Raw genomic sequence first — 15,425 nt, 5'->3', positions numbered from 1 at the left:
CTGAACCTCTGCTTCCTCCACAATAAACTGGTGGTGCTAATTGTTTCCACCCTAAATTTGTCATTTGATCAATGAAGACTGTGGACAGGAATCTTTATTTTATTTTATTTTATTTTATTTTTGAGACAGAGTCTCTGTTGCCCTGGCTAGAGTGCTGTGGCATCATCATAGCTCACAGCAACCTCAAACTCCTGGGCTCAAGCAATCCTACAGCCTCAGCCTCCCGAGTAGCTGGGACTACAGGCATGTGCCACCATGCCCGGCTAACTTTTTCTACATATTTTTAGTTTTCCGGTTAATTTCTTTCTATTTTTTAGTAGAGATGGGGGGGGGGTCTTGCTCTTGTTCAGGCTGGTCTCGAACTCCTGACCTCGAGCGATCCTCCCACCTCGGCTTCTGCAGAACGCTGTGAATTATTAGGTGAATATTCTTTTTTTTTTTTTTTTTTTGAGACAGAGTCTCGCTCTGTTGCCCTGGTTAGAGTGACTGCCGTGGCATCAGCCTAGCTCACAGCAACCTCAAACTCCTGGGCTTAAGCGATCCTCCTGCCTCAGCCTCCCGAGCAGCTGGGACTACAGGCATGCGCCACCATGCCCGGCTAATTTTTTTGTTTCTATTTTTAGTGGGGGGGGGGGGTCCTCACTCTTGCTCAGGCTGGTCTCGAACTCCTGACCTCGAGTGATCCGCCTGCCTTGGCCTCCCAGAGTGCTAGGATTACAGGCGTGAGCCACCGCGCCGGGCCTATTAGGTGAATATTCTTTAAAAAAAAAAAAAAAAAAAAAAAAATTCCAGGTTCCAGGTCCCCTCAAAGACCGCCTTTCGGTCAGCCCAAGTTGCCTAGTTGCTCTGTCCCGCCCCTCCTTGAGGACTGAGAGAAGAACCAATCAGAGGGTTCCACCGGCGCATGCCCTGCAGCCTCCCGGGTCCCGCTGCCCCCTGGGAATTGTGGTTCCGGAGGCGCACTTCCGGCAGGGTCGTTCCCTTGGCGTGCGCCTTCGGCCAGAGAACTACAACTCCCGGCAGGCGGCGCGAGCGCATGCGCAAATTTGGCGGGCTGTGGCGGCGGCCTGGGGGTCAGCGTGCGGCATGTCGGCACTGCGCTGGGGCCGCGGCGCTGCGGGGCTTGGAAGAGTCCTGCAGTCCTGTGGCCGCCGCGGCCTCCCGGCTGAGGAAGGTAACGTGGGGGGACGGCCCGGGGACGACGGCGCGGCTGCCGTTCCTCCCCCGCGGCCGTGACCTTTGGCTTTTGGCGCCCCTGGGATCCAGCTATCCCCGACCTTTGCCCTTTGTAGCTCTGAGGACCCCACTGGCGCGGACCCGCTTTTCACTCGCCTTTGCCCTGCTCTCGGGGGTCGACAGGACAGTTTGACCTTTGACTCTTGGTTTCTTATAGAGTGTCCTGATCTCGTGTTCGGGATTTAGAGCTCTTGACCTTTGAACCCCCTGTACTTTAGTTATGCTCGACCCTGTATCCTAATTTTCGCAGTGTATGGGGCCCCTTCCCCCTTTGATCTGTTGGTTCTGTTGGTTTCTTTCCGATGAAAGGCCCAGGACAACGGAGTTTCCGCTGAACTTAGGGCTTCTATGCCCTATGACCCTGCGATTTCAGTCCATGTGAAGACCCCCTCCTCAGCCCCCCTGCCACCCGGCCCCCTTCAGTCTCCCTCATTTCTCCCACAGGGACCCTTGGTGTTGGCCTGGGCCCCAGGAGGAGCTCGTCCGCCAGCCCTCGTGAGCAAGACCTCCGGAAGGACTGGGGCCATGCGGAGCTACTGGAGGGTGAGCCAGACCCCCCCCCCCCCCCCCCCCCGTGACCCAGAGAGGGGAGCGGTTTCCTGTGGTGTGGAGAGGACCTTAAGACGGGGGAATCGGCAGTGCCTGCCTCTCTAGTGGTTCCAAGGAGCAGCTGAAGGGAGGACAGGGACCATGTGGTGTTGCTCAGCGAGTTCTGTGTCCCCTGCACAGCTCTTGGGCCCCTGTCCCGCGCTGGGGGCTCTGCCAGCTCTGGTAATCCCCCTTTCCCAGAACCCACCAGCTGCTCCTGATTCCCAGGGAGAACGTTGAGGCCCACAGTTCTGTCTGGAGAGACTCCCAAGGCTGTGAGAGGCTGCACATGCAGAGTCAGAATTTGTTTCCTTTTTTTTTTTTTTTTGGAGACAGAGTCTTACTCTGTTGCCCTGGCTAGAGTGCTGTGGCGTCAGCCTAGCTCACAGCATCCTCCTGGGCTCAAGCAGTTCTACTACCTCAGCCTCCTGAGTAGCTGGGACTACAGGCATGTGCCACCATGCCTGGCTAATTTTTTCTATATATATTTTTAGTTGTCCTAATTTTCTTTCTATTTTTAGTAGAGACGGGGTCTTGCTCTTGCTCTTGCTCAGGCTGGTCTCGAACTCCTGAGCTCAAATGATCCACCCGTCTCAGCCTCCCAGAGTGCTAGGATTAACAGGTGTGAGCCACCGCGCCTGGCCTAGACCCAGAATTTGAACCCCAAACTGACGTGTTTTCTTGTCTCAGTTCTCGAGTTGGGCACCTGATGGAGTCCAGTAGACCACATAACTTGGGAACGATGGCCCAGGCGCGAGTGGTCCCAGACCTCCAGCCTGGCCTGGCTGGCGGTGTCGTAGGGAGGTGGGGGTGTCTCTGTGCTTTCCCCTACCCTGTCCATGTCTCTGGCTCACCCCTCATTGCTTGTGTCCCACAGCTGGCAGGGGGGTGGGTAGGAGGGGAGCCTTTAGAAAGGATCAAAGTAAAGCTACAAATACAGTGAACAACCAGCTTCAGCAGTAACCTTGCTTTCTGTCTTGCCCACCTAGTTATTTATTTTTAATTAATTAATTATTTTAGAGACAGAGTCTGGCTCTGTCACCCAGGCTGGAGTGCAGTGGCATCATCACAGCTCACTGCAGCCTCCAACTCCTGGGCTCAAGTGAACCTCCTGCCTCAGCCTGCGGAGTAGCTGGGACCATAGGTGTGACCACGACGCCCAGCTTGATGCCTTAATGCCTTGCCTTCTCATTTAGCTCATCTCACAGACAAGGGTCCTTTCTGTGGTTTGTTTAGTGTCCTGCTTTTCCCATCTTTGTGCTTTTTGTGGTTGGTGATTTTGCTGTTTGAAGTGGCCCCCGTGTGTAGGGCAGTGATGCCCATTAGGAGAGCTTCATTCAGGCCTGAGTGAACTGTGGGCTGTGAGTTCGATGGCAGTAAATCAGCAGTAGGTTTTCAATAAGGTGTCAACAAAAACACGTAAAACAGAGTTACCTACTGATTGGTTGAGAAAAACGTGACCGGAGGCCACAGGACCGTAACCCTGTATTTTCCCTAGGAGCAGGGTTCAGTTTGCACTGACTTCGTGTCAGCAGCGACTTTGTAGATCATAACCAGCGTAAATACCCAGAGTCGAGCATGCGTGGAGTGGCCTCTGTTGCCACAGGGAGTGCTGAGCAGGAAGAGGGCAGGAGGCGGGGCTGTGAACTCTCAGGCGCTTCTTGAGATGGGAAATGGGCATTGCACTGTCAGGGTGGCACCGTGAAGATGGGAGGGCTGGCACCAGTGAGCAGAAGAACAGGGGGAGGTGAGGGTGGGGACGTGACAGGTCACCTGGATGGATTTTGAACGTGGAACTCAGGGCATGTGGAGGGAGAGAGAGTTGTCGGCCACCCCAGGGCTTTCTGCCTGAGCACCTGGAGGGACAGAGCTGCCAGTGATGGGGGAGACGTGGAGGAGCAGGTTTTGGGGACACCAGAGCTTGTGTGGGATGCTGAATGTTGAGAGGCATGGGTGGAGTGCAGAGAAGGTGGTGGGGGTTATGTGTCTGGAAGTCAGGGCAGCAGCCAGCAGATCCGTGGGGTTGAGGCCTCACGACCAGGGAAGATCAGTTGCCTCTACCTCCCAGCCCAGCACAGGGTCTGGAAAGATGGGTGCTTGGACAGGGTCCCTCTGACACCCTCACCCTTTGCCCCCACACAGTGCTCGAGGCACGGGTGCGGCAGCTACAGGCTGAGAGTGTGTCGGAGGTGACCGTCAACAAAGTGGATGTGGCTCGGCTCCCAGAACGTGGTGGTGGGGGCGGCAGCTTCCAGACTCCCCGGAAGGCCCAGGTGGGGGCCAAGGGTGCTGCCCCTCAGCCCTCTGGCCGCTGGGCAGAGAAACTGGACAAGGAGAAGCAGACCCTGCAGAAGCGCAAGCAGCAGCTGGAGGCGAAGCTGCAGGTGCGGGCGCAGAGGTTGGCCCAGAAGCTGAAGCCCAAGCCCCTGCAGATGGAGCCCCAGCTGGTGAGCAGGCAGCTGGCTGACTCTCTGCAGTGCTGGGCACAGGGGACCCCCGAGAGCCCCTTGGAGGAGCAGCTGGCCCAGGCGCTGCAGAAGGTCCCTCAGAAGCTGAGCCTCAAAGAGGAGCAGACCCTCGCGGACAGGGAGGTAGGGGCGCAGCTCACCGGTCAGCAGCAGAAGCTCCTGGCCTTCTTCGAGTGTTGCCTGCTCACCGACAACCTGCGCCTTGCCCACCATGTGCTGGTGGCCCACCACAGCAATCCCCACAAGCAGCAGCTGCTCACACTCGCCATGTACAACACCATCATGCTCGGCTGGGCTCGACAGGTGAGCAGCAGCCGGGGGAACGGGCCACCCCGAGGGCCACAGCCCTTTTAGTCGAAGGGGGAAGCTGAGGCCTGGAGACAGGAACTTGTCCTCACTTAGATTCAAACCCTTGTCTAACAGTCCTGAAATTAGAGTCCTTTGTTTTTTATTTTAATAATTCTTTTAGGCTTTCAAATAGAAATCACATGTTACCCTCAAAGGAAATTTTGAAAGTGACCGAAAAAGAAGGGAGAAATTCTGCTAACCTTTTAGTACATTACCTTCTGGTCCTTCTCAACAGGGCTTCTAAAGTTGCCTGGGCAAGGGGTACTTTTGGCTTCTAGGGCAGCCTCCAGACCCCTCCTCAGGAAGATGACTTCAGTGCTTTAGGTCTAGTTTGCACTTCTTTTTCTAGTTCCTTATAGTGGAAGGTTGGGCTTTTGTTTGGAGATCCTTCTTTGTTACTATAGGTGTTTACGGCTATCAGTTTCCCTCTGAACGCTGCTTTAGCTACATCCCACCCATGTCTTTGCGGTTTTGTTCATCTAGAGTATTTTCTAATTTCCCTTGCAAATTCTTTGACCCATTGGTTGTTCAGGAGAATGTTGTTTACAGACCCTTACAAGGGAGAAAAAATCCTCAACATTCTCCCACCCCATGATCCTGAAGCTCTAATTTGAGAAACAGCAGTAGAAGCTTGTTTAATACTTAGGTAAACAAAGGAAGCTGATTATTAAAATATAGTTGTCAAAATATTAAGATAAACTCCCGACAGAGGATTTTATGTGCTGCTTTATTAATGCATTAAACAACAAGGTCCAGGAGCAGCTCTGGTAACTCCTGTAAATTCTAAGTCTGTAGTTAACGACCCTTAACGTGAGCTGATTTGTTCCCTGTGTTCATCGTTGCTGGGCATGCACTGCAGTCCAGGAATGCTGAGCATAAGAGTTGTGTTTTTTCCCATCCCAGGTCACAAACCCTCTACATTCCCTCAGTGAAGATCCCGTTATCACAGGAGGTTTTTGTGATCAGCCCCTGTGTGAGTTTCCTGGGGCTCTAACAAAGTGTCAAAAACTTGGTAGCTTAGAAAAACAGAATCTATTCACTTTTAGTTCTGGGGCCCAGAAATGTGAAATCAAGGTGTGGGCAGCACCTGCTCCCTCCAAAGGCTCCAGGGGAGGGTCCTTCCTGCCCCTCCAGCCTCTGGGGTGGGGGGCACTCCTCGCAGTCCCTGGGGTTGTGCACACGTCCCTTTGATCTCTGTCTCCGTCTTCAAGTGGTGTCTTCCCTGCACATCTGGGTGTCCTCTCTTCGTACGAGGACACTGGTCATGATGTAGAGCCTACTTCATCCAGCGTGAGCCCACCTTAGCTGACATCCGTTTCCAAATGAGACCACGTTCCATGGTTACCAGTGAACATGAATTTCAGGGGGACACTGGTGAACCCACCTTGCGTACTGTGCTGAATTGAGTGCTCTTCATGGGCACCATTTGCTTCTTAAGGAGTTGTTTTGGGTGACTGACGTGTGGGGTGGGGCTTGGCAGCCAGATGTGAGTCTGAGTCTGTCTTTGCCACTCGCTCCCTAGGTGGCTCACAGCCAGTCACCTCCCTGAGCCTTGGTTTTCCCATCCATAAAATGGGGAGATTGCTGGATTCTTGGGAGGAGGGGGAGACCTAATTTAGGGCTTTCCAACCTCCATGGACGTGTTTAGGAGAGGGGCTGAGAAAGCGTATGACGTTTTAGAACGTGTGTTTTCATTTTATTGCTGATATTACTAAAAAAAACCAAATACATAAGGTAGGTAGGGTAGACACGTATTCTGATAAGCCCCTTCCGTAGAACATTGTGACATTGGAAACGTTTGGTCTCTGGCACCAGCCAGGTGTGATGTGCCTGTGAGCACTTGGAATGAGGCTGGTGTGACAGGAGAACTGAGCATTTAAATTTAAATTAAATGACTCTGCGTGGCTAGTGACTGCTGGTCATCCCAGCTGAGGTCATTCAGATAACTACCCTAAACCCAGGTCTCTGGCACCTCATGTGACAGCCTTTCTCAAATTAGGGCTGGTGGACCATAGGGTGGGAGGATGTTGGGGAATTTTTCTTCCCTTTGAAAGGGTCTGTAAAAGTTACAGACCAGCACTCTTTTTTTTTTTTTTTTTTTTTTTTTTGAGAGAGAGCAAGACTGTCTCCCAGGCTGGAGTGCAGTGGTGTCATCATAGCCCACTGCAGCCTCCAACTCCTGGGCTCCAGTGATCCTCCTGCCCCAGCCTCCCAGGTAGCTGGGACTACAGGTGTGCACCATTGCGCCTGGCTCATTTTTTTCTTTTTTTTAGTAGAGACAGGGTCTCACTCTTGCTCAGGCTACAGACCAGCACTCTTAAGTAGCTGCTGGGTCAAAGAAAAAATTGCAAGGGAAGTTAAAAAATACTTGGAGATGAATGAAAATGGAAACACCACCTACCAGAGGTTCTGGGATGCAGCTAAAACAGTGCTCAGAAGAAAATTTATAGCTGTAATGGCTACATTAAGAAAGGTGAACATCTCAAATCCAGTACATAACCTTTCACCTCAGGAAACTAGAAAGAGAAGCTCTCACTAAACCCAAAGCAAGCAGACAAAAGGAAGTAATAAAGATTGAAACAGAGAAGAGAGAAATAGAAAATCAACAAAACCAAGTTGGTCCTGTGAAAAGGTTGACAGAATTGCCTGACCTGAAGAGGGATCAATTTTTTTTTTTTTTTTTTGAGACAGTGTCACTTTGTTGCCCTGGCTAGAGTGAGTGCTGTGGCGTCAGCCTAGCTCACAGCAACCTCAAACTCCTGGGCTTAAGCAATCCTACTGCCTCAGCCTCCCCAGTAGCTGGGACTACAGGCATGTGCCACCATGCCCGGCTAATTTTTTCTATATATATTTTAGTTAAGCCTGCACACAGGAACAAGTGGACCAGTCTCCATCCACCCAGCTGGCCACTCGTGGCTGGTGATGGGGACACCATTCCCCGCTCCTCCCTGAGCTGCTGGCTGCAGAGAAGGGGTCTCGACTGAGCAGAGGGCATAAGGAAGCCAGGGTGGCCCCCAGACCCTCACCCCGGCTTGTTCCCCCAGGGCTCCTTCAAGGAGCTGGTATACGTATTCATCATGGTGAAAGACGCTGGCTTCTCCCCGGACCTGCTGTCCTACGCGGCCGCTCTCCAGTGCATGGGGCGGCTGGACCAACATGCCAGGACCATCCAAAGGTAGGTGGTGTTGGGCGAACCCCAACCCAGGCTGTGGGCTGGGACCCCTGCACTGAGACCTGCCTGGAGGTGTCCTCGGGGTGAGCTGTGTGGGGGCTGAGTCTGGGGCTGCCCCACAGGTGTCTGGAGCAGATGGCCTGGGACGGGCTGCAGCTGCAGGACATCTTCACGGCCGTGCCCCTGTCTGAGGAGGAGCGGGCCGTGCTCCTGAGGGCCATAGTCAAGGCTCAGCCTACCTTCAGCCCCCCGCCACGGTCCCCGCCCCAGGTCAACACCTCAACGCTGCTCAGGGAGATCTACGCCAAGGTGAGTGGGGCCTGGCACTGACAGGCAGGTGTCTCCGCCCTTTAGCAGTGCTGGGCTTGTCCTGGGAGCCTCAGCTCGGCACCTGGCGGCCGTCACACAGGCTCTTATCCCTCTCTTTCCTGCTCTGAGAAGATGGAACAGCAGAGCTGGAAGTGCCCTGCCCTGCAGGGCGCCAGAGGGCCTTGGCCTGGGGGTGGCAGGTGCTAAGATGAGGCCATCAGAGGCTTGGAGGGGACAGGGCGCCGGGGCACTACAAGGATGGCCCTGCCATGGCCTAAGACTGGCATTGGGACTCAGCTGCTGGCAGAACCAGGCGGGAGGGGGGGCACGATCCCCTCTCCCAGGACAGGAGGGGAGTGTGAGGGGTGGACAGAGCCACCTCATAGATGCCTTGGGTTTGTCTTTTACTGAGGTGTAATTCACCTGCCACAAAATTCACCCTTGTAGAGAGTATAATTCGGTGTTTTTAGTATATTCAGAGTTGTGCAACTACCACCAGCATCTCTTTCTGGAACATTCTCATCACCCCCCCCCAAAAAACCTCGTCCCTATCAGCAGTCACTCCCCAACCCCACTCCCCAGCCCCTCGCGACCAGTAATCCACGTCCTGTCTCTGTGGATCTGCGTGTTCTGGACATTTCACACAAATGGGGTCACACACTGTGTGTCCTTCTGTGTCTGGCTTCTCTCACTGAACACGACATTCTCAAGGTCCATCCACACTGTGGCCTGTGTCAGAGCCTTGTCCCTTTTCGTGGCTGAGTGATATTCCATGTGTGGGTGGACCACATCGTCCATTCATCCATCGATGGGCATTTGAGCTGTTTCAACCTTTCAGCTACTCTGAATGATGCTGCTGTGAATGTTTGTGTACAAATTTTTGTGTGGATGTGTGCTTTCGGTTCTCAAAGTGTTGGGTTTAGTTGCTATTATTAATTTATCTATTGTCTATTTTTGGTCTGGTCACACGTTCACATGGTTCCAAATTTGAGAATAAAACAGCAAACGTCCAGGGATGCAGTGAACTGTCTCCTAGGCTCTGCTGGTCCCCACCCTGCACTGCCCAGTCCCCCTCCCAGATGGGCACCCCTTGTCCCTTTGTCACCAGTGGCGCCTACTTCACACACTGTGCCACTGCTCTCTGCATTGTAAGCAGGGGAGGTGGGTAGCTCTCAGGAGACTTGAAGGGGGCTCCCGAGCAGGGCAGGTGGACGTGCTGGGTGCTGGGTAGAGGACACAGGTCACAGGCCTCCCTTGGTCAGGTGCCCGGGCCCTCACCACCCAGCTCTTCCCCCAGGACGGCCCTGTGTCCTACCCGAAGCTGCACCTGCCCCTGAAGACCCTGCAGGGCCTCTTCCAGGAGCAGCTCCACATGGAGCTGACCACCAGTGTCTACGTGGAGTCCGTGGAGAAGGCTGCGGTGTTGACCAAGGAGGTCATGCATGCGGTGAGGGGCTCAGACTTGCACCGCACTGAATGGGCTGTCCTCTGGTCTGGGTGTGTGGCAGGGGGCAGGGTCCTGGGGTCTTGCAAGGCCGGAGCTCGGTAGCGACTGGAGGAGTCCTGAGGGTGGGTCTCGGTCCCCGCTGCCCTGCACAGCCCTGAGGTGGGCACTGAGCCTCCTCAAACACACCGAGGTCCCTACAAGGTCTCTGCAGGGTGATGCCTCTGGGGCAGGACTCCTGGGGCCTGCAGCTGCTGCCATGGTGACCACGGCCCACGTCCTGCCCCCCGCAGCGGAAGACCCTGAAGAACCTGCGCGTTCAGTGGGAGGCGGCACTGCACCGAGCGCTGCAGGAGACCAAGGCCAGCCTAGCCCGCCAGGCGCAGGAGGGCCACCCCACGCTCTACCCCTTCATGTGCCTGCTCAGCGAGCGTGAGTTTGTGCGGCTGCTCATGCAGGTGGGCCTGGCTTCCCGTGGACATGGCCCGGGGGCGGGGGGGGGGGTGGTGGCGGGTGGTGGGCTCACAGCTGCCTCCCCCAGACCCTGCAGGCGCTGCCCGCCCAGGGAGAGTCCCTCGTCTGCGTGGCCCAGGAGCTGGGCCGGCGGGCCTTCAGCCGGCACATGGTGCAGAAGCAGCAGCTCAACAACCAGGTGCAGGCGCTGGAGCAGCGGTACACACAGTATCTGCACCTGCTGGCCTCCGACACCCAGGTGAGTGCCATCTGGGAGCCAGGTGGGCTTCCTGGTGGGGAAACAGGCCCCAGCCATGGGGCCACGCAGCGGAATGGGTGCCCTCCCTGCCTGGGGCAGGCCATTTGTCCCCCGGCTCTGCCCCTCTCCGTCCTAGCCTGTCCCATCTGTAGGATGGGGGGCGCAGTTGCCCGACCAGCTGGGTGGGGTGGGGGTGTCCGGTGCTGAAGCCCCAGCCCCCTCCCAACTGACCCTTCCCTGCAGGTGGCTGAGCCCCGCCTGCCGCGGCAGTACTGGGAGGCGCTGGGGCCACCGGAAGCACCGCAGGAGAAGCCGTGTCCGCTGCCGGTGCTGCTGCAGCTGGGCAGGCAGCTGGCGGAGGTGCTGGTGCAGGCTGTGCAGATGCCGCGCGGTCCGGCCTCGCCTCCGGGCTCCTGCAGGCTCATCCCCGTGCTCTACCACGTGTACTCCTTCCGCAGCTTCCGCCAGGTGCGGCCCAGGTCGGGGGTGGCTGGGGATTCTGGGTGGTGTGGGACCCCGTCTCCCCGCCCTGGGCTGAGTCCTGGGGTCGCCCCAAGTGGGTGGCAACGCTGTGCATTGCTGTGGTGGGTCTTTGCCTGTTGGCCCTGCCTCCGAGGACTCGGAACACGCCCGGCAGAGGTCTGCCATGGCCTTCAGGGTTATTTTTAAAGTTGGCTTCTGTTAGAGGGAAGGAGGGAGCCCTCCTGGCCAAATTCAGGGAGGAGCAGCAACAAGCCCCTGGGGCAGGCCCTGACCACCTGCCTGCCTGTGCCTCCAGATCGGCATCCTGAAGCCACACCCGGCCTACATGCAGCTGCTGGAGACCGCGGCGGAGCCCACGCTGACCTTCGAGACGGTGGATGTGCCCATGCTGTGCCCGCCCCTGCCCTGGACCTCCCCGCACTCTGGCGCCTTCCTGCTAAGCCCCACCAAGCTGATGCGCTCGGTCGAGGGCACGACACAGCACCAGCGGCTACTGGAGCGCTGCCCGCCCGCTGAGCTGCATGGCGCCCTGGACACACTCACCCAGCTGGGCAACTGCGCCTGGCGTGTCAACGGGCACGTGCTGGACCTGGTGCTGGAGCTCTTCAGGGACAAGGGCTGCTCCCGCCTTGGTGTGCCACCCCCACCCTCTGAGGCACCCCAGCCACCGGAGGGTCGCCTGCCACGGGACACCCCACCTGCCCGAAAGGCTGAGCTGCGGCGGGAGCTGGCCCGCTGCCTCAAGGTGGCCCGTGAGATGCACAGCTTGCGCACGGACGCCCTGTACCGCCTCTCACTGGCCCAGCACCTGCGGCACCGCATCTTCTGGCTGCCCCACAACATGGATTTCCGAGGCCGCACCTACCCCTGCCCACCGCACTTCAACCACCTGGGCAGCGACCTGGCACGGGCCCTGCTTGAGTTTGCAGAGGGCCGCCCGCTTGGACCCCATGGCCTTGACTGGCTCAAGATCCACCTGGTCAACCTCACGGGGCTCAAGAAGCGTGAGTCGCTGCGGGCACGCCTGGCCTTCGCCAACGAGGTGATGGAGGACATCCTGGACTCCGCGGACCAGCCCTTGGCGGTAGGGCCCCAGCCACAGCACTGCAGCCCCACCCAATGTCCGTGGCTCCTGCCACTGGCCTCTGGCTCCTGCTGCCCCCGCCCCACAGGCCTCAGACTCTGTACTCTGTCTTCCCTGTTCTCTCAGAGCCTCAGGACAAGCTGCCCTTGAGTGCTTTTCTCCTGGTCTTGCTTCCCGCCCCTGTCCACAGCAGCTCTGACCTCTGTCCACAGCCTCCCCCACCCTGTGGCTGTTCCACACTTCTGTCCAGGGCACCCCTCCTATGTTCCGCCCATTGGGTCCTGTCTGCGCCAGCATTTGTGCGTGTGTCCCCATGTTCTCTGGGGCTCGAGGACCCCTGGCTTCACCTGGTGCCGCCTGCCTGCCCTCCACAGGGCCGGAAGTGGTGGATGGAAGCAGATGAGCCCTGGCAAGCCTTGGCTTGCTGCATGGAGATCGCTAGGGCCGTGCGCACCCCCGACCCCGCCACCTACGTCTCCCACCTCCCTGTTCACCAGGTGAGCCATGGGTGGGGCCCCTAGTTGTGCCCCGACAGTCGGAGTTGGGTTTACAGTATCCCAAGTCCCAAGGTGCACAGTCTGACATTGCATCTTGAAACCTGGGTGGCTTTCGTGGACGGCCACAGTGGGTTCCAGTGGCCTTGCTGTGTGGCCTTGGGCAGGCATGTCCTCCCCTCCCTGCTGGCAGGGTGCAGGGTCCAGGGGCAGCTGCCCCACTGCAGCTCGGCTTTGGGGTGTATGGCTCTAGGGACGGCCGAGCCTGGGGGGTCACTTGGGGCCCCCTACAACCCTGCCTCACTGAGCCCTTTCCCTTCTGTGGTAGGGGCCAGCGAGCTCGTGGTGTGCGCAGAGCCCTGGGGAGGCACCGAGCCGTGGTCTCATGGCTTGTGGATGCCTCACCCCCACTGTGTCCCCCCTGCCACCCCAGGATGGCTCCTGTAATGGTTTGCAGCACTATGCTGCCCTGGGCCGTGACAGTGTGGGCGCCGCCTCGGTCAACCTGATGCCCTTGGACCTGCCACAAGATGTGTACAGCGGGGTGGCTGCGCAGGTGGGTGCTGTGGGCCCCTCCCTACCCTGCTGCCCACCCGAGGTCTAGGGTGCGGCAGGGACACGGGCCCTCAAGTCAGTGCCGCAGCCCCACGGTGACCCCACAGTGACCCCATCCTTGGCCTGTCCCCTGGGGTGTGAGGGGGGCTCCCTGGGGAGATGTCAAGGGCTGGGTGGTCTCCAGGTGCCTGACGCGCCGGTGCCGGTGCAGGTGGAGGTGTTCCGCAGGCAGGACGCAGACCAGGGCTTACAGGTGGCCCAGGTGCTAGAGGGCTTCATCAGCCGCAAGGTGGTCAAGCAGACCGTAATGACCGTGGTGTATGGGGTCACCCGCTATGGCGGGCGCCTGCAGATCGAGAAGCGCCTCAGGGAGCTCAGTGACTTCCCCCAGGTATGCGGGCCTGTGGCATTGGGAAACACTGTGATTTCACCCTAGACCACTGGCTGCTCTTGGGCTGGGGCTCGTCTCCCCCCGGCCCGCCTGCACGTCGGCTCCCCTGCTCTCGTCCACCTCCAGAACCCTGTGCCCTAGCGGGTGTGATTGGGCCACCCCTGTAGGGGTGGTGGGTCCACGTGGGCCCCCTGTCAACTCCCTGCCCTGCCTCCCCTCCCCAGGAACTCTTGTGGGAGGCCTCCAACTACCTGGTGCGCCAGGTGTTCAACAGCCTGCAGGAGATGTTCTCGAGCACCCGGGCCATCCAGGTGAGCCCATCCCCCCAGCTCCCTGCTGGGGCCGAGGGCCACGGCTCCCCGAGGGGGCGGCTGGTTCCTGGAGGCCCTGGTCTGAGCTGTCCCCCGCCCACAGCACTGGCTGACCGAGAGCGCCCGCCTCATCTCTCAGGCGGGCTCAGCAGTGGAGTGGGTCACACCACTGGGCATCCCCGTCATCCAGCCCTACCACCAGGAAGCCAAGTTCATGGTATGTGGGCCCCCCAGCTCCCCACAGCGGGTTGGGCCTGCTTCAGGACTCACGGCCTCTGCCCCACCTGTAGGTCAAAGGAGGGATTCAGAGCATCACCTGCAGCAAAGTCTGGGACAGCAGCCAGTGAGTGGGGGCCTGGGTTGGGTGGGGGCAGGGACAGGGCATGTGCTGGGCTCTCAGCCCCTCCCTGTCCCCCAGGAAGCCCAACACACAGAAGCAGAAGAATGGGTTCCCGCCCAACTTCATCCACTCACTGGACTCCTCACACATGATGCTCACGGCCCTGCACTGCTACAGGTGGGAACCCCGCTATGCGGGCCTGATTGCTGTGTGCCAGGCCCACGCAGATCCCGGAATGGTGTCCAGAGGGATGGGGCGGAGTCTGGGGGAGGTGAGGACTCTGGCTATGTCTTTGGCCTGGTGCCCAGAAAAGGAACAGCCTGTGCAAGGGCCCTGAGGCAGCGGGGCGTGAGCGTGGCACAGGGGTGAAGGTGGCCCTTGAAGTTCCCACACAACAGGGTCCCTGTGTTCACGTGGGGAGACCAGGGTGCGGGCTCTGCTCCTTCCAGGCGTGGCACAGCAGGTTCTGAGACGCCTGGACTTAGTTCTGGTGGGATCCGTAGGCCGTGTGGAGGGTGGGATAGATCTGGGTGGAGGAGCCAGAGGGGGAGGGGTGTGGACGGTCCTGCAGGGATGTCCTCAGCTGTGCAGGTGACAGCCAGGCTACACGGGGTTCAAGGCAGATGCAGCTTGGTGTGAGGGCTGGAGGGGCAGTGCACCCACCCCCTGGAGGAGCTGGACACCTGCAGTACCTGGTGGGGCAAGGGGCAAAGGCCTCCAGGAACAGCTCTGCACAGGCCAGGCCCAGGCTTGCTGGGGGACGGTTGGTGTGACGGGGAGGCTCATGGGAGGGTGGGTGTCCCTGGGCCGAGTGGGTCTGAGCCCCAGTGGGATGGGCCCCTCCTCACCATGCCCCTCTGCTGCAGGAAGGGCCTCACCTTCGTCTCTGTCCACGACTGCTTCTGGACCCACGCGGCTGACATTGCCATCATGAACCAGGTGCTCCTGGCCCTGTGGTGGCCTGAGCGTGTCCACTCACCAGTGGGCCGCACTGGGGTGTGGGGGCGGGTGGCGCTAGGCCCCGCCTGACCTGGGATGCCTCCAACCGCAGGTGTGCCGCGAGCAGTTCGTGCGTCTGCACAGCCAGCCCATCCTGCAGGACCTGTCCGCGTTCCTGGTGAAGCGCTTCTGCTCCAGTCCCAGGTGAGGGTCCTCCGCTGTCAGCGTACCCGGTCGCCCCCTCCCTGACCCCGTCCTGCCTCACGGCCACCTGCCTTTAGCTTCCAGTCCAAGAGTGTGTCTCGGCGCACGCAGATGGCCAAGCTGATGGAGACGCTGCAGTCCGTGCCCAAGACAGGTAGGGTCGAGGCGCTCGCCCAGGGGGCGGGGCCTCCCTGCCTGGCGCTGCTCCCACCCACCACCCCTCTGCTCCCTCCTCAGGGACCTTCGACCTGGAGCAGGTGAAGCGGTCTACCTACTTCTTCAGCTGAGGTCCCCAGGCGCCCTGTACCATAGTGTAAATAAAGTTCAGTCACCACCCACTGGAGCCG

At 58.6% G+C, this 15,425-nt stretch overlaps 1 protein-coding gene across 1 annotated transcript; it reads left to right on the top strand.

Annotated features, from left to right (window-relative positions):
- Positions 1–1,033: 1,033 nt before the first annotated feature.
- Positions 1,034–15,416, top strand: POLRMT (RNA polymerase mitochondrial). The gene is made up of 21 exons (XM_045542280.1): positions 1,034–1,174; positions 1,681–1,779; positions 3,967–4,595; positions 7,685–7,815; positions 7,935–8,121; positions 9,419–9,568; positions 9,859–10,023; positions 10,107–10,277; positions 10,521–10,745; positions 11,056–11,844; positions 12,219–12,341; positions 12,772–12,894; positions 13,105–13,284; positions 13,509–13,595; positions 13,699–13,812; positions 13,886–13,938; positions 14,014–14,112; positions 14,802–14,874; positions 14,987–15,078; positions 15,156–15,232; positions 15,316–15,416. Exons 1-21 carry the CDS (start codon positions 1,087–1,089, stop codon positions 15,363–15,365), a joined length of 3,705 nt encoding a protein of 1,234 aa, XP_045398236.1. The 5' UTR covers positions 1,034–1,086; the 3' UTR covers positions 15,366–15,416.
- Positions 15,417–15,425: the final 9 nt, after the last annotated feature.

This window comes from Lemur catta, chromosome 1 (assembly GCF_020740605.2).
Source record: "Lemur catta isolate mLemCat1 chromosome 1, mLemCat1.pri, whole genome shotgun sequence".
In the NCBI taxonomy this organism is placed as follows: Eukaryota; Metazoa; Chordata; class Mammalia; order Primates; family Lemuridae; genus Lemur; species Lemur catta.
The sequence above is the reverse complement of the archived record's forward strand: the minus strand, read 5'-3'. Positions and strand labels throughout refer to the sequence as shown.

What these genes read in the sequence shown, in the direction of transcription:
- POLRMT (XM_045542280.1), top strand. Translation starts at nt 1,087, where the DNA reads ATGTCGGCACTGCGCTGGGGCCGCGGCGCTGCGGGGCTTGGAAGAGTC. An exon ending in TCAGGGAGATCTACGCCAAG is followed by an intron (nt 8,122 to 9,418) that starts GTGAGTGGGGCC and finishes CTCTTCCCCCAG; the next exon opens with GACGGCCCTGTGTCCTACCC. An exon ending in CCGCGGACCAGCCCTTGGCG is followed by an intron (nt 11,845 to 12,218) that starts GTAGGGCCCCAG and finishes TGCCCTCCACAG; the next exon opens with GGCCGGAAGTGGTGGATGGA.